Consider the following 17,410-nt stretch of genomic DNA (forward strand, 5'->3'; position numbering starts at 1 on the left):
CTTGGCCTCTACTAAAAATACAACAAATTAGCTCAGTGTGACGGCGGGTGCCTATAATCCTAGCTACTCGGGAAGCTGAGGCAGGGGAATCACTTGAACCTGGGAAGCGGAGGTTGCAGTGAGCCAAGATCATGCCATTGCACTCCAGCCTAGGCAACAAGAGCAAAACATTGTCTCATTAAAAAAAAAAAATAGCGGCCGGGCGCAGTGGCTCAAGCCTGTAATCCCAGCACTTTGAGAGGCCGAGACGGGTGGATCATGAGGTCAGGAGATCGAGACCATCCTGGCTAATACGGTGAAACCCTGTCTCTACTTAAAAATACAAAAAACTAGCTGGGCAACGAGGCGGGCGCCTGTAGTCCCAGCTACTTGGGAGGCTGAGGCAGGAGAATGGCGTAAACCCGGGAGGCGGAGCTTGCAGTGAGCTGAGATCCGGCCACTGCACTCCAGCCTGGGTGGCAGAGCAAGACTCCGTCTCAAAAAAAAAAAAAAAAAAAAAAATAGCCAGGTGTGGTGGTGCCCGCATGTGCTCAGGAGGCTGAGGCATGAAAATCACTTGAACCCAGGAGCACAGGTTGCAGTGAGCTGAGATTGCACCACTGCACTCCAGCCTGGGAGACAGAGTGAGTTAGACTCCATCTCAAAATAAATAAATAAATAAAGTCCCCAAACATACTTGATTTTTGCCCAGCAAGACTCATGTCTGTGGTGGGAAGTCAGGGACCCCGAACGGAGGGACCAGCTGGAGACATGGCAGAGGAACATAAATTGTGAAGATTTCATTTTAATATGGACATGTATCAGTTCCCAAATTAATACTTTTATAATTTCTTACACCTGTCTTACTTTAATCTCTTAATCCTGTTATCTTCATAAGCTGAGGATGTACATCACCTCAGGACCACAGTAATAATTGTGTTAACTGTATAAATAGGTTGTAAAACGTGTGTTTGAACAATATGAAATCAGTGCACCTTGAAAAAGAATAGAATAACAGCGATTTTAGGGAACAAGGGAAGACAACCATAAGGTCTGACTGCCTGCAGGGTCGGGCAAAAAGAGCCATATTTTTCTTCCCGCAGAGAGCCTATAAACAGACGTGCAAGTAGGGAAGATATCACTAGGTTCTTTTCCTAGCAAGGAATATTAATATTAATACCCTGGGAAAGGAATGCATTCCTTGGGGGAGGTCTATAAATGGCCACTCTGGGAATGTCCGTCTACGTGGTTGCAATAAGGACTGAGATATGCCTTGGTCTCCTGCAGTACCTTCAGGCTTACTAGGGTTGGGAAACTCCACCCTGGTAAATTTGTGGTCAGACCAGTTCTCTGCTCTCAAACCCTGTTTTCTGTTGTTTGAGATGTTTATCAAGACAATACGTGTACCGCTGAACATAGACCCTTAGTAGTTCGGTTTTGCCTTTTGTCCTGTTGCCTCAGAAGCATGTGATCTTTGTTCTGCTTTTTGCCTTTCGAAGCATGTGATCTACTCCCTGTTCTTATACCCCCTTCCCTTTTGAAACCCTTAATAAAATCTTGCTGGTTTAAGGCTCAGGTGGGCATCACAGTCCTACCAATATGTGATGTCACCCCTGGCGGCCCAGCTGTAAAATTCCTCTCTTTATACTCGTTCTCTTTATTTCTCAGCCGGCTGACGCTTATGGAAAATAGAAAGAACCTATGTTGAAATATTGGGGGTGGGGGTGGGCGCGGTGTCTGACACCTGTAATCCCAGCACATTGGAAGGCCGAGGCGGGCGGATCACAAGGTCAGGAGATCGAGACCATCCTGGCTAACATGGTGAAACCCCATCTGTACTAAAAAATACAAAAAATTAGTCAAGTGTGGTGGCGGGCGCCTGTAGTCCAGCTATGCAGGAGGCTGAGGCAGGAGAATGGCGTGAACCTGGGATCAAGCCGAGATCATGCCACTGCACTCCAGCCTGGGTGACAGAGCGAGACTCCATCTCAAAAAAAAAAAAAAGAAAAGAAATATTGGGGGTGGGTTCCCCTGATACGTGTCAGATTTCTGATCCCCAGAACCATCAGGTAATTCATCTGTGCTGTTTTCAGCTGCTACCTCTGGGTCCATTTGTTACAGCAGCAGATAGCATGCTCATACAACAAGCTATAATGAGTCGAGACCAGTCAGTCTGGGTGTTTGTGGGTTTCCCAGAAGCCTCGAAGCTGCAGGCGGTCCCTTCTGTCATTGGCCGGAGCGAGGTCACATGGTTGTGCCTGAACCAATGACTAGCAAGAGGAATGACTGACATCACTGTGATCTTTTCTGAACCATCAGTATTCACCTCTGGGGCTGAGGCAGGGCCCTACCTTCTGTTAGAAATCTGGCTGCCTGAATCTCACACAAAATCAGGTCCCTCATCAGGGAAAGGGAACAGCCAGCTATGGGGTGGGGATGCTTGGGGGCCAGCATGGAGAGTTGCTGTGGGAAGAGGCCTGGACTGAGCAGGTTCAGCAGGAAGGAACCCAGGCCAATAAACCTGGACTGGTCCCATGGCCATCGGGAGCCATGGGTGGTGTTTGAGCTGTGGAAGTACCTCTGAAGGGGGTGTTTTTTGTCTGTTTGTTTTGTTGTTGTATTTTGTTTTTTGAGACAGTCTCACTGTGCCACCCAGGCTGGAGAGCAGTGGTGTGATCTCGGCTCACTGAAACCTCTGCCTCCTGGCTTCAGGCAATTCTCCTGCCTCAGCCTCCCGAGTAGCTGGGACTACAGGCACCTGGCACCACGCCCAGCTAATTTTTGTATTTTTAGTAGAGATGGAGTTTCACCATGTTGGCCAGGCTGGTCTCGATCTCCTGACCTTAAGTGATCTACCTGCCTCAGTCTCCCAAAGTGCTGGAATTACAGGCATGAGCCACCGCGCCTGGCCGTTTTGTGTTTTGAGATGAAGTCTCACTGTCGCCCAGGCTGGAGTGCAGTGGTGTGATCTTGGCTTACTGCAGCCTCTGCCTCCTGGGTTCAAGTGATTCTCCTGCCTCAGCCTCCTGAGTAGCTGGGAATACAGGCGTGCACCACCACACTCGGCTAATTTTTTTGTATTTTTAGTAGAGAAAGGGTTTCACCATGTTGGCCTGGTCTCAACTCAACTGGTCTCAAACTCCTGACCTCAAATGATCCGCCCACCTCAGCCTCCCAAAGTGCTGGGATGACAGACGTGAGCCACCGCGCCCGGCCAGTGGGGTTGCTTTAACGCCCAGGCTCACACCGCACCCTGCCGATGGGGATGTTTTTGGACTCAGCTCACTTCCCAGAGTTCCCACACCCCCCACCAGGCCAGATCTTCAGGCCTGAGCCATGGTTATCAGCATCGCAGGTGCCAGAGAGACCAGCAAGGCTTTGCTTCCTGGAGCCCAGGGGGTGGCAAGCTCTAGCTCAGAGGCTGCAGACAATGGACAGTGAGCCAATGCCAAGTATCTTCGGGCTCAGGAAGGTGGGACCAGGTGTCTCTGAGTGTTCTGTACCAAGCCACATCCCATCCTGGAGGCCGAAGCTGGTACAGCAAAGAGAGCCCCCTAGGGCCTTGCAGAACCTGCTGCTCTGGGTCTTAAAGGCTCCCCTTGAATAAATGCAAACCTACTAATTGCAAAGGTGGTTATTATTATCAGCTCCAAGGGACAGAAACTTGCTTTAAACTGGCTTCATCTCCCTGCGGAGGAGGAGTTCAGGCACAGCTGGATCCAGCAACCTCCAGTGTCACTGGGAATTGTTGCTGTCCCTTTTGGCTCTGTGGCCCACGGGGCTGGCCTCTCCCTAGCCATCAGAGAGAGCCACTTGCAACTTCAGGCTCACACCCTTCCAGCCCCAGCAGGAAGCAGGTGTCCTTGTTCCTCTCCCAGCAAAATTCCAGGGCTGTTAGCTGGGCATGGTGGCTCACACCTGTAATCCCAGCACTTTGGGAGACTGAGGCAGGCAGATCACGAGATCAGGAGTTCGAGACCAGCCTGGCCAATATGGTGAAACCACATCTCTACTAAAAATACAAAAATTAGCTGGATGTCGTGGCATACGCCTATAGTCCCAGCTACTCGGAAGGCTAAGGCAGAAGAATAGATTGAACCTGGGAGGTGGAGGTCGCAATAAGCTGAGATCACGCCACTGCACTCCAGCCTGGGCAACAGAGTGAGACTCCGTCTTGAAAAAAAAAAAAAATTCCAGGGCTGACTCGTCCTGGTGGTTTTGCTTTGTTTTCTCTTTTCTTTCTTTCTTTTTTTTTTTTTTTTTTTGAGATGGAGTGGCACTTTGTCACCCAGGCTGGAGTGCAGTGGCGCAATCTCAGGTCAGTGCAAGGTCCGCCTGCTGGGTTCAAGCGATTCTCCCGCCTCAGCCTCCTGAGTAGCTGGGACTACAGGCGTGCACCACCACGCCCAGTTAATTTTTGTATTTTTAGTAGACACTGGGTTTCACCATGTTGGTCAGGGTGGTCTCAAACTCCTGATCTCAAGTGACCCGCCTGCCTCAGCCTCCCTAAGTGCTGGGATTATAGGCGGGAGCCACCACACCCAGCCTGGTTTTCTGAGTGTCAGATAAGCCTCACTCACTGGCTGGGCGTGCGTGGGTGTCCACTCCTGGGGTCCCTTGTGCTGGGACGATTGGAGATGATTCCCCAGAGGAAAATATGGTGCTTGGAGCAGAAGGGAAAACCAGCCCTGGGCTGGCCCTCATCGTGCATGGGAGGTACACGGGTCCTGGAAGTTTGTGAACTTGGCGCTGACCCTAGTCCTGACTCTGCAGGGCTATGTGACTCCAAGAAAGTCACTTCCCACCCTCCAACCTCATTTGCCCCCTATAAATGGGGTGCCTGCCTTACAGCCTCCCGGCAAGCAGCAAAGGGGACTCACCATGGTCCCATCCTGGGTGAGCACCCATTAACTAGGTGATTAACAGGAATTCACGCATGCCTGCTGTGGCCCTACTGTGCGCCCGGTACTGTCCACATCCCACTTGGAACCTGTAGCACTGGGGTCTGTGCCCATTTTACAGATAAGAAAACAGGCATATGCCGGGTGCGGTGGCTCACGCCTGTAATCCCAGCAATTTGGGAGGCCAAGGCGGCTGGATCACCTGAGGTCAGGAGTTCGAGACCAGCCTGGCCAACATGGTGAAACCCCGTCTCTACTAAAAATACAAAAAATTAGCTGGGCCCGGTGGTGCTTGCGTATAATCCCAGCTACTCGGGAGGCTGAGGCAGGAGAATGGTGTGAACCCGGGAGGCAGAGCTTGCAGTGAGCCAAGATCGCGCCACTGTACTCCAGCCTGGGCAACAGAGCGAGATTCCGTCTCAAAAAAATAAATATAATAATAATAATAATAAATAAGTAAAACACACAATTTTTTCTCTTGCACAAGTTCTGGAGGTCAGTAGTCCCACATGGGGGCAGGGTGCGGTGGCTCATGCCTGTAGTCCCAGCACTTTGGGAGACCAAGGCAGGTGGATTACCTGAGGTCAGGAGTTCAAGACCAGCCTGGCCAACACAGTGAAACCCTGTCTCTACTAAGAATACAAAAATTAGCCAATTGTGGTAGCGGGTGCCTATTTAATCTCAGCTACTCGGGAAGCTGAGGCAGAAGGATGGCTTGAACCCGGGGGGCGGGGGTTGCAGTGAGCCAAGATTGTGCCATTGCACTCCAGCCTGGGCAACAGAATGAGACTACATCTCAAAAAATAAAAATAAAAAAGAAGCTCCACACGGGTTTCGCTGGGGGAAGATCGAGGTGCTGGCAGAGCTGCGTTCCTTCTGGCAGCTCCAAGGAGAATCTGTTCTGCGCCTTTCCAGGCTCCTAAAGGCCGCCCACATTCCCTGGCTCCAGTCCCCTTCCTCCATCTCCGAATCCCGCAATGGCAGCCAAGTCCTTCTCTTATCCCATCTCTAACCATAGAGGGCAGGCGTCTCCTTTTCTTTCTTTTTGTTTATTTTTTTTTGAGATGGAGTCTCGCTGTGTTGCCCAGGCTGGGGTGCAGTGGCACGATCTCAGCTCACTGCAACCTCCGACTCCCAGGTTCAAGCGATTCCCCTGCTTCAGCCTCCCAAGTAGCTGGGATTACAGGCACACGCCGCCATGCCCACTTTTTTTTTTTTTTTTTTTTTGTATTTTTAGTAGAGACAGAGTTTTACCATGTTGGCTACTCTAGTCTCGAACTCCTGACCTCAAGTGATCTGCCCATCTCAGCCTCCTAATGTGCTGGGATTCTACCGCGCCCGGCCAGGCATCTCCTCTCCTATGGACACTTCGAGGACCGTGGGCCATCTGTATAACCCAGGATGGGCCCCTGTGTGAAAGTCCTCAACTCAGTCCCGCCTGCAGAACCCCTTTGGCCAAGGAGGGTGGGACACCCACAGGTTCCAGGGATGAGGGCCCCGTGGTCTCTGGGGCCGCCGTTCTGCTGACCACCCCCAACCGCACTTCCACTCACTCACAGCACAAGCGTCTGTTTTCAGCGCACACCCCTGCCGTTCCAACCAACGTTCGTCTCAACCTCAACATCCCTTTCCTCTGGGAAGCCTTCCTCAGTCTCCCCCAGGCCTGCGTCAGGCCTGGGGCACCTCTGCTATCTGGGCATCCTCTACCACAGAACAACACTGGATTGTTACTGTTTACCTGTCAGGATTTACCTTGACGAGACAGAAGCTTGGGGGAGTGAGCAGAGGCCACGGCAGCCACGGTGGGTGTCTGAGTCAGGGAGAAGTGTTGTGGCAGCTGGGGTAGGAAGTGGGCCACAGGGGCCAGGCTGCGGGCGGAAGTCCTAGGATGAGCCTCGGGCCTGGATAGGGTGGGGAGGGGGCAGAGCCGGGAGAGGGGAGGTCGTCACTGGGGTCTCAGGAGGAGGCGGTGCCCCAGAAAAGGCCAGTGACCTGTCTGAGGTCACCCTGCACAGAGCCTTTGGGTTAAGGAGGAAGACAGAGCCGGGAGCAGGAGGCCACTGGCAGCTGGCCTCGGTTTCCCCGGAGAGGGCCGGAACCCACGCCAGCCAGACAATGACCCTTTGATTCGCACAGCCCAGGCCGTAGTGACTGAGCCACAGCGGGGTCAGGTCTTGGCCAAGGTCACACTGTCCAGCCCCCGCACACCCTCAGTGAGAACACAGGGTCCTGTCCCTGCCCCGCTCCCCAACCCGGGGAGATTCCCAGGGGAATGCCAGAGGCCAAGGCCAGGTCAAGACGGCAGGGTGTCCCCCTCAGGGCCACTAGGGCAGGAACTCGGCCCCTGGCCACTGGCTGCTAGGGGACACAGTCAGGCTGGGCAGCTGAGGTGGAGGAGAGGGTACAGGTGTCTTCCGTGGGCGCAGGTCTCACGTATGCCAGAGAAGGGGCTGTGCTGTGGGGCTGCTGGACGCCTCCGTTTCCACACCTGGGGGACGGGCAATGCCGGAACATTGAGTGGCCAGACACAGGCATCCCCAGGAGACACCCAACTGCTCTCTACCTCCTCAACCTTCTTTATTTTCCTGAAAGCATTTACCACTCTTTGAAGTTACAGATTAATTTGTCTCTGCATTTTGCTGTCTATGGCCCCTCCAAACCAGGAGCTCGGTGAGGGTGCGATGGGGTCTGCCTTGGTCACCATGGCACCCCAGCACCCTGCAGGGCCCCTCCGGCCAACAGGAGATGTTCACTGATGGTTCCTTAGAAGCAGGAACAGAGGGGCTCCGCAGAACCCTTGAGCTCGCCACAGGCGCCCTGACAAATCCGGAGGCCTCCACCACAGCATCAGCTCCCAAGTAGGAATTGTGTCTGGCTGCAGCAAAGCCCCCCGGGCACAGCGCCTCCAGGCCCACGCAGATGTCGCTGTCATAAATTGTGGGAAACGCCTCTGCTGGAAACAGTGTTCGCTGAATCTCGGAGGGAGAGGAAAAAAAACCTGGTAAACATTCTTGTTGATGTGACCTGGGGGAACGTTCCCAAAGGCTTAGAGGGCTGTGGGGGGCAGAGTTGCCCAGGGGCCCAGGACAAAGGCCTGGCATGCACACACTCACGCACACACACGTACACACACGCACGCAGACAGTGGCCTCCCTGGGGGCCTTGGCTGGGCGAGGCCTGCTGTTGTCCACGATGCTGGAAGGAGCTGTGTCTCGGTCTGTCCCGGCCGCACCCCGTTCTGTCCCACACCCAACCTCTCCCCACCCACAGGCCAGCTCCAGCGGCCAGGTGGACGGGTGGGCGGCCAGCGCTGTGAGGAGGGAACCACATCCAGTGGAGGTTTTGGGTGTGTGGGGCGGGTCGGGACCAAGGAGGCCGGGTTGGGGGGCTCAGACTATGAAAGTGACCACATGCAAATCACAGAAACGGGGTGCAGGGATCCACAGACGTGCTCCTCGTGGGTCCCCGCTAGCTCACCACCACCCCTGCAACTGAAGAGCCCCAAACCCACTTTGACTCCTGGAGACGGCGCCTCGATCCACCCAAAAGGCTGCCACCACCTCGAACCCACACCCCTGTCCCAGTTCCGCCCTGGTTCCAGCCACATCTCCCCAGATGCATTCTCTGGCTCCGGGAGGGGACCCGGGCGCGCGCCCCCAGCTGCCCCCCGCAGCGGCCGGGCCCGGCGCCTGCCCACCCCGCGCGGGACACGGCCTCGCCCCCGCCACTCCCGCGCCACGCCCCGCCCCGTGCCCCGCCCCGCCCGCGGCCCGCGGGACCTTTATAGGGAGCGCCGGCCGCGCGCTGGGAAGTCGGTGCCGCTGCCGTCTCTGCGTTCGCCATGCGTCCCGGGACGCCAGGGCCATTCTGGCCTCTGCCCTGGGGGGCCCTGGCTTGGGCCGTGGGCTTCGTGGGCTCCATGGGCTCGGGGGACCCCGCGCCCGGTGAGTGGAGAGGCCAGAGGGGCGGGCGGGGCGGGCCACCCACGTGGGGCTGCCCGGAATGCGGCCGGGGAGACGTCGGGGGGCGCGGCGGCGGTGGGGGCGAGGGCGGTGTCCAGCGCAAGCTGGAGCCGGGAGGGTCTGAAGGGGGGTCACCAGGAGGTCAGCAGAGCAGAGGTTCCTAATCACAATGACCGCTGACATTTATTGAGCGCTTAGTGTCTACCTCTCCCCTCCCAGAACCCGTGCCATCCCTCTACTGCCGGAGCTCTCTTCATCTCCGTCTTCCAGATGGGGAAACTGAGGCTCAGCGTCACACAGACTGTAGGCGGCAAAGCCAGGGTTCTAGCCGCGACCGTCTGGGTCGGTCCTGGTGCCCTGAGAGGCAGCGCTGGGTGTCTGGAGCCAGGCCCTCCAGCTGGGGCTGAGAGCTTCCCCGGGTCCTGGGTAGACCAGGCATGGAGACTCACACCTGGGACTTGCCGGGAGGCGCTAGGCAGGAGACGGCCCCACTCCTGGCCTCAGTTTCCCCTATGATGGGTGCCAAGGTGCTGCGCTCCCCAAGCTGGTCCCTGGCAGTGTCTGTGAACCAGCGAGTGCTCTGGGAAGGGGACTGTGGCCGGTCCTGCCCCCAGGGACGGGGGAAGAAACTGGGGGCTCTCTGGCTCCCCACCCCCCATCCCTGCAGCCCCACCCCACCCCAGCCCCGCGCCAAAGGGAGAGCAGAGCCCCCTCCCCGAAGGCCACGTCCCTGGGGAGACAGTGAGCTCATGCAAGGGGAATGTTCCCAAGTTGGAGTGAGTAAGAGGCGGGCCAGGCGGTGGGGGGGCTGCCAGGCGCGGGGCTCCACGTGCCCTCGCCCTCGGGTGCTGTCTAGACAGAGGGCAGAGGCAGGAGAAGCGGTTCCAGGGCCCTGCTGACCCTGACCTGCCCAGTGCCTGGCGTTGGGTGGTGTTTGACGGGTTGGGCGGGGTGCCACCCCCGGCCTGGGGGCTCGGAGGGAACGAGGGGGGACCTCCTGGGATGGGTGAGGGTTGGTGGTGAGGGTGTAGAGGCGGCACAGAGCTAGAGGGGAGGAGGCAGCTCCCGGGACGCGGAGCCAGGGTGGGGACACCCATATGGTTTTCTGCCCCTCTTCCTGGGTTGGGGTAGATCATCCCGTGCGTAACTACTGAGCACCACCTGCATGCATCTGTGGGTGGGCCAGAAGCTGGGTGTCAGGAGTGGCCCAGGAGAGCACCCCGTCCCGTGGCCCGCAGGTGGTGTTTGTTGGCTCCAGCAGGGCCAGGAGGCCACCTGCAGCCTGGTGCTCCGGACTAACGTCACCCGGGCCGAGTGCTGTGCCTCCGGCAACATTGACACCGCCTGGTCCAACCTCACTCACCCGGGGAACAAGATCAACCTCCTTGGCTTCTTGGGCCTTGTCCACTGCCTTCCCTGCAAAGGTGAGACCCCAGGCTAGAAGCAGGGCAGGCATCTCAGCTCGGGACCAGCCAAAAACAGTCATGGTGGTCGAGGGCCAAACATGCGGGACTGAGCCTGTCACAGGGGTTGCAGGGGGGATCCTGGCCTCAGAGAGGGACTGGGGGTACTTCCCAGTTCCCAGGCTTCAGCCTCTTGCAGCTTAGGACGCAGGAAGGGGCTCTGAGGACTCCCCACGTGGCTCCAGCCTTTGCTGGGGCTGAGCTGTCTGCCTGGGTGGCTCTTCCCACCTGGTCGATAAATGTCTGGCTTATACCTAGCTCCTGGGAAAGTGGGTTTGCCATTCTGGTCTGTGACCCCAAATGTCTACACCAGGGACCTTCACTGCAGACTCCAGGGTCTGTGGTAGGGTTACAGCTGCATGTTTAACAAGCATTTGCCTTGGGACCCTGTTTTTTTTTTTTGAGATGGAGTTTCATTCTTGTTGCCTAGGCTGGAGTGAAATGGCACGATCTCGGCTCACTGCAACCTCCACCCCCCAGGTTCAAGCGATTCTCCTGCCTCAGCCTCCCTAGTAGCTGGGATTATAGGCGTGCGCCACCACACCAGGCTAATTTTTTGTATTTTTAGTAGAGACGAGGTTTCTCCATGTTGGTCAGGCTGGTCTCGAACTCCCGACCTCAGGTGATCCGCCTGCCTCGGCCTCCCAAAGTGCTGGATTACAGGCGTGAGCCACCGCGCCCGGCCACTCGGGACCCTCTTCGGAGACAATGCCTCCCTCATCAAACGAGGGGCTCTTGGGTGGCACAGAAAGAATGGATGAGTTAAGATATACTCTCCACACTGGAGAACGATTTTTTTTTTTAAGACGGAGCCTTGCTCTGTCACCCAGGCTGGAGTGCAGTGGTGCGATCTTGGCTTACTGCAACCTCGGCCTCAGCCTCCTGGGTTCAAGCGATTCTCTTTCCTCAGCCTCCCCAGTGGCTGGGACTATAGGTGTGCACCACCACGCCTGGCTAATTTTTATATTTTTGGTAGAGATGGGTTTCATCACATTGGCCAGGCTGGTCTCAAACTCCTGACCTCAAGTGATCTGCCAGCCTTGGCCTCCCAAAGTGCTGGGATTACAGGCATGAGCTACCATGCCTGGCCTGTTGGGGCACAACTTGAAGGAGGTGGGCATTACAGCTGGGGTGTTGGGGGATGTCTAGGAGTCTGCCAGATGGAACCGGTATGGGAGAGGGGATCAGGAGAGAACATCGCTTGAGATTAGGTCCTGGTGGGTGGGGTCAGTCAGAGGAGCCAGGGGGAGGCTGGAGCTGAGGGGTGCAACCCGAAGTCCAGGCCGAGGAACTCTCTTAGCCTCTGAGATGTGATTAATCCCAGATCAGCCTGACTGGGTGGTCCTGAACTCACTGCCACATACCCCTGGCTCCCTCCAGACCCCCCTCTGGCTTCTGGGAGAAGGACAGACTTCAAAAAGTGCCTGGCCTGGGCATGAGACGGCCCAGGACCCCCCACCCCCAACTTCATCTGGCCCTGGGGATGGGATATCAGGCCCCCTTCCGTTCTCGCTTGCATGAAAGCCATCCTGGCCAAGCATTTCCAGATGTGCCTGTGAGCTGCTGTGCGGGGGCTGCCCAGGTGCGGCCCACATGCCCTGCAGGGCTGCGTGGGGGGCGCTGGCCATCCTCTAAGGAGTGCCTGACTGCCTTGTAAGTGGGGTCCCCCGTCAGCCCAGCCCCACTTTACACACAGAGAAACTGAGGCTGACACATAAACCACAGCTGTGTTCAGAAGCCCCACCAGACCCACAGACAACAGAAAGGGGATCGGTCATCTGGGTCATGGCTGCAGCTTTCAAGCTGAGGTGCTTGGGCCCCCTGCACTCATAGCTGCGACCCGGCCTCAGTTTCCCCATCTGTAAAATGATGACTTGGGAGCATGCAATGAGCCTAGGTGGCGATGAACATCACATTAAAAGCGGGGGACGACGGCCGGGCGCGGTGGCTCAAGCCTGTAATCCCAGCACTTTGGGAGGCCGAGACGGGCGGATCACGAGGTCAGGAGATTGAGACCATCCTGGCTAACCCGGTGAAACCTCGTCTCTACTAAAAAAAAATACAAAAAACTAGCCGGGCGAGGTGGTGGGCGCCTGTAGTCCCAGCTACTCGGGAGGCTGAGGCAGGAGAATGGCGTAAACCCGGGAGGCGGAGCTTGCAGTGAGCTGAGATCCGGCCACTGCACTCCAGCCTGGGTGACAGAGCAAGACTCCGTCTCAAAAAAAAAAAAAAAAAAAAAAAAGCGGGGGCGTGGACCCCAGAGAGAGTTTCCCTAGCAGGACCTCAGTATCCCTGCCTGAGCAGTGGGGCTGCGTGGCAACTCCTGGTTCAGAGGCCTAGGGCTGTGGGCGGCCCCCTCCCCTGGAATCGCTCCCCAGGCCAGGAGGGGCGTCCAGCGCCCCGCCCTCCCCGACGCCTCCTGGGGAAAGATTCTGGCAGCCCCAGACTCGCGCCTGGCAAAGGCGGAACACCCCAGGCTGACGCAGCTGGGGCCCCTTCGGCCTTCCCAGAGAAGCGCGTGCATCGGGGGCAGACGTCAGCCAGCTACAAGGAGGAGCGGCCCGAGGCTGCGTAGCTCCGCCGGACCCCGATTCCGGGCAGAGACCCCGCGGCCTGCGCGCACCGAGCCCAGTCCCCGCCCCCAGCCCCACCGGTCCCGCGCCCCGACCCAGAGCCCTGCCCTTGGGAACCCGAACGCCCCGACTCCGACTGACCCTGACCTGGGACGGCGCCCTCGCCTCCGCCCTGCAGAGGGGGCGCAGGGAGGGGCCCCGAGGCCTTCGCGCGGCCCCACGCCCGGGAACCTCCCGTGCCCGGCCCCACGCGCGTGTCCTGTGTCCGCAGATTCGTGCGACGGCGTGGAGTGCGGCCCGGGCAAGGAGTGCCGCATGCTGGGGGGCCGCCCGCGCTGCGAGTGCGCGCCCAACTGCTCTGGGCTCCCGGCGCGGCTGCAGGTCTGCGGCTCAGACGGCGCCACCTACCGCGACGAGTGCGAGCTGCGAGCCGTGCGCTGCCGCGGCCACCCGGACCTGCGCGTCATGTACCAGGGCCGCTGCCGCAGTACGTGGGGGCGGGGTCTGTGGAGGGGCGGGGTCCGTGGAGGGGCGGGGCGTTCCTGGGGCGGGGCAGGGACCTACCAGACCTGCGCGTCATGTATAGAGGCTGCTGCCGCAGTACGTGGGGGCGGGGCCTGGGGCGGGGCCACCCGGACCTGAGCGTCACGTTACGGGGCTGCTGCTGCAATGCGTGAGGACGAGGCCTGCGTGACGGCCCGGCCTCCGGGGGCGGGGCCTGCTGGAGGGGCGGGGCCGCTGCCGCAGTGCGTAGGGGCGGGGCCTCCAGCCCAGTATATGTCACGTGGGTCGCGGTGGGGCCTAATTAAGGGCGCGTTTACACTTCCGAGGGGGTATTACGGGGTGGGGTCTTTTGTAGGGTTGGGACTTGGAAAGTAGTGGGCCTCTGGGGCTCACATTGGGCGAGACGTACGTGGCATGGTCAGAGCGGGAGTGTGACTCAGCGAGGGGCTTGTGGGTGTAACCAGAGGGGCATGATGGAACCAGGGGGTGAAACTTTGGGTCATGGAAGGGGCGGGGCTCTTGACTGGGGCGTGGTTTCTGGGTGGAGATGGGCGGGGATTTGTGGGTGGTGCTTGGGGTGGGCGGCCCCGCAGTCGCGGAGGGGCAGGGCTTTGGGTAACAAGGGTTGGGGGCTTACGAGGAGGTGTGGCTCCTGGGTACAATGGGAGGGGCAAGGATTGTGGGTGGAGCCTGAGGTGTTGGCGGAGCTCGTGGAGGGGCGGGGCTTTGTGGGTGGTAAGAGGGTGGGGCTTATGGCTAAAGCAAGAGGTGGGGCTTCTGGAAGGGGAGAGACTCCTGGGTAGAATCGAAGGGGCAGGGCTTGTGAGTTCTATGGGGGGTTGGACTTCAGGGTAACAAGGGGCGAGGCTCGTGGGAGGAGCAGGGTTTCTGGGTGGAGCCTGATTGTGGGCGGGGCTTTGTGGTGGTAAGGGGGTGGGGCTTCTGGAAGGGGAGTGACTCCTGGGTACAATCGGGGGCAGGGCTTGTTGGAGCTTTAGGGGGTGGAACTTGTGGGTAACATAAGGGGCGGGGCTCCTGGAAGGGGTGTGGCTCCTGGTACAATTGGAGGGGCAGAGCTTGTGGGTGGAGCTCAACGGGTGGGATGAAGAGGGGGGCTCACGGGGAGGTGCCGGGGCTTGTGTCCTACCAGAGGGTTTTCTCAACTTGGGGGTTAAGGGCAGATCTTGGGGCCAAGAGCCCTGCGGGGTTCTCAGCGAGATGTCTTCTGAACTGTCCCTGGCACCCGGCCTGCAGGGTCCTGTGAGCGCGTGGTGTGCCCGCAGCCACAGTCGTGCGTCGTGGACCAGACGGGCAGCGCCCACTGCGTGGTGTGTCGGGCGGCACCCTGCCCTGTGCCCTCCAGCCCCGGCCAGGAGCTTTGCGGCAACAACAACATCACCTACATCTCCTTGTGCCACCTGCGCCAGGCCACCTGCTTCCTGGGCCGCTCCATCGGTGTGCGCCACGCGGGCAGCTGCGCAGGTGCAAACGCAGGGCGAGGACACAGGCCTGTCCTGGGGGCCGGAGAACCCACTGTCCTGCTCTCAATGCTCTTATCCACCCTTGCAGGCACCCCTGAGGAGCCGCCAGATGGTGAGTCGGAGGAAGAGGAAGAGAACTTCGTGTGAGCCTGCAGGACAGGCCTGGGCCTGGTGCCCGAGGCCGCCCCCCACCCCGTTATTTATTGCCACAGCAGAGTCTAATTTATATCCCACGGACATTCCCTAGGGCCTGGATTCGGACCACTTGGGGATCCCAGAACCCCCCTAACGATATCCTGGAAGGACTGAGGAAGGGAGGCCTGGGGGCTGGCTGGTGGGTGGGATAGGCTGCATTCCGGACACTGAGCGCCTGATTTAGGGCCCTTCTCTAAGAAGCCCCAGCCCCTACCCTAAGACCTATTGCTGGGGAGGACGCCACACTTCTGCTCCTTTGGGGATAAACCTGTTAATTATTGCTACCATTAAGACGGCTGGGCATTCCCTGTTGGTAATTCCTGAAGAGGCATGACTGCTTTTCTCAGCCCCAAGCGTCCTAGAACAGGGGCCTTGGGCTCAGGCCAGGAGGAGCAGAGGAGGTCTAGCCTGGGTGTGTACGGAGGGTCTAGCCTGGGTGAATACAGAGGGTCTAGCCTGGGTGTGCACGGAGGGTCTAGCCTGGGTGTGCACGGAGGGTCTAGCCTGGGTGAATACAGAGGGTCTAGCCTGGGTGTGTACGGAGGGTCTAGCCTGGGTGAGTACGGAGGGTCTAGCCTGGGTGAGTACGGAGGGTCTAGCCTGGGTGTGCACGGAGGGTCTAGCCTGGGTGAGTACGGAGGGTCTAGCCTGGGTGTGCACGGAGGGTCTAGCCTGGGTGTGCACGGAGGGTCTAGCCTGGGTGTGTACGGAGGGTCTAGCCTGGGTGAATGCACGGAGGGTCTAGCCTGGGTGTGCACGGAGGGTCTAGTCTGAGTGCGTGTGGGGACCTCAGAACACTGACTTCAGTCCAGCAAGCCAGGCCCTTCATGAAGGCCAAGAAGGCTGCCACTGTTCCCTGCCAGCCCAAGAACTCCAGCTTCCCCACTGCCTCTGTATGCCCCTTCCCGTCCTGCGAAGGCCATTGAGAAATGCCCAGTGTGACCCATGGGAAAGGGCACGGCCTGTCCTCCTGACACGGGCAGTGCTCAGCCACAGAACGGCCCAGCGCCTCCCCTGCTGCCGTCCACGTCAGTTCATGAGGCGCCATCACATGGTCTCAGACATGGAGCAGCCAGCGGCAGCTCAGAGCAGGGCACTGTGTCCAGCGGAGCCCAGTCCATGTTGGGGGGACTCCGGCAGGGACCACGGACCCCCGCCCACCCACTGGCCCCGAGGGGGGTGTAGACGCCAAGACTCACATGTGTGGCATCTGGAGTCCTGGAGCTGGGTGTCCCAGTGGCACCACTAGGTGCCTGCTGCCTCCACAGTAGAATTCACACCCAGGGCTCCTCGGTCCCCCCTACATATAGCCCGCCCCGGCTACATGCCAGACCTGCCTCACCCACCAGCACAGCCGGAGCTGGCGACACCAGCCAGGTGCTGGTCTTGGGCCAGTTTTCCTCCCCTCCATCTGGGTTGTCGCTCAGAATTGCCTACCTGTGCCTGCGTGTAAACCAGAGCCTCAGACCAGCTATGGGGAGGGGACAACGTAGAGGAAATCCAGCTTCCCCGGTCTGGGGTGAGGAGTGCCGGGAGCTTGGGCATCCTCCTCCAGCCTCCTCCAGCCCTCAGGCAGTGCCTTACCTGTGGTGCCCAGAAAAGTGCCCCTCGGCTGGTGGGTCTACGGGAGCCTCAACCAGGCAGCCCTCCCCACCCTGGGGCCCTGCCTCACCAAAGAAATAAAGACTCAAAGAAGCCATTTTGGGGTGTCCAGGCCTCAGTTTGTCTCCTATCTCAGGGCTTCAGGCCACCCCCTCAGCTGTGAGATTGGCAGCCTGGGGCCTGGGGCCTGGGGTGCTGCGTGGGGGCTCTGGAGGCACCAGAAGAAAGACCTAGCCTTAGTCCTTGGGCAGCCTCTGGCCACCTCTGGGCCTCAGTGCCTCTCCAGGCAGTGGCCAAGCCCAGAAGGGGCTGAGGCAGTGTGGGAGGGGAGGGAGAGGCCTTTTGGGCGGGCACACAGGACAGACAAGATGGCTTAGGGCAGCCCTAAGACGCCAGCTGGGCCCAGAAATGGAGGCCCAGCCTTGAAGGACTTGGGTGAACAATAGCAGTAATAATAATAACAGGATTAGGGCCGGGGCGGGGTAGCTCACCCCTGTAATCCCAGTGCTTTGAGAGGCCAAGGTGGGCAGATCACTTGAGGCCAGGAGTTTCAGACCAGCCTGGGCAACATAGTGAGACCCCCGTATCTACATTAAAGAAAAAAAAAAAGGCCGGGCGCGGTGGCTCAAGCCTGTAATCCCAGCACTTTGGGAGGCCGAGACGGGTGGATCACGAGGTCAAGAGATCGAGACCATCCTGGCTAACCCGGTGAAACCCTGTCTCTACTGAAAATACAAAAAACTAGCCGGG

General features: G+C 58.7%; 1 protein-coding gene across 1 annotated transcript; it reads left to right on the forward strand.

Annotated features, from left to right (window-relative positions):
- Positions 1–8,654: 8,654 nt before the first annotated feature.
- Positions 8,655–16,758, forward strand: FSTL3 (follistatin like 3). The gene is made up of 5 exons (XM_030937058.1): positions 8,655–8,824; positions 10,081–10,266; positions 13,150–13,365; positions 14,637–14,864; positions 14,952–16,758. The coding sequence occupies exons 1-5, from the start codon at positions 8,722–8,724 to the stop codon at positions 15,008–15,010; spliced, it is 792 nt and encodes a 263-aa protein (XP_030792918.1). The 5' UTR covers positions 8,655–8,721; the 3' UTR covers positions 15,011–16,758.
- Positions 16,759–17,410: the final 652 nt, after the last annotated feature.

This window comes from Rhinopithecus roxellana, chromosome 8, assembly GCF_007565055.1.
Source record: "Rhinopithecus roxellana isolate Shanxi Qingling chromosome 8, ASM756505v1, whole genome shotgun sequence".
Classification (NCBI taxonomy): Eukaryota; Metazoa; Chordata; class Mammalia; order Primates; family Cercopithecidae; genus Rhinopithecus; species Rhinopithecus roxellana.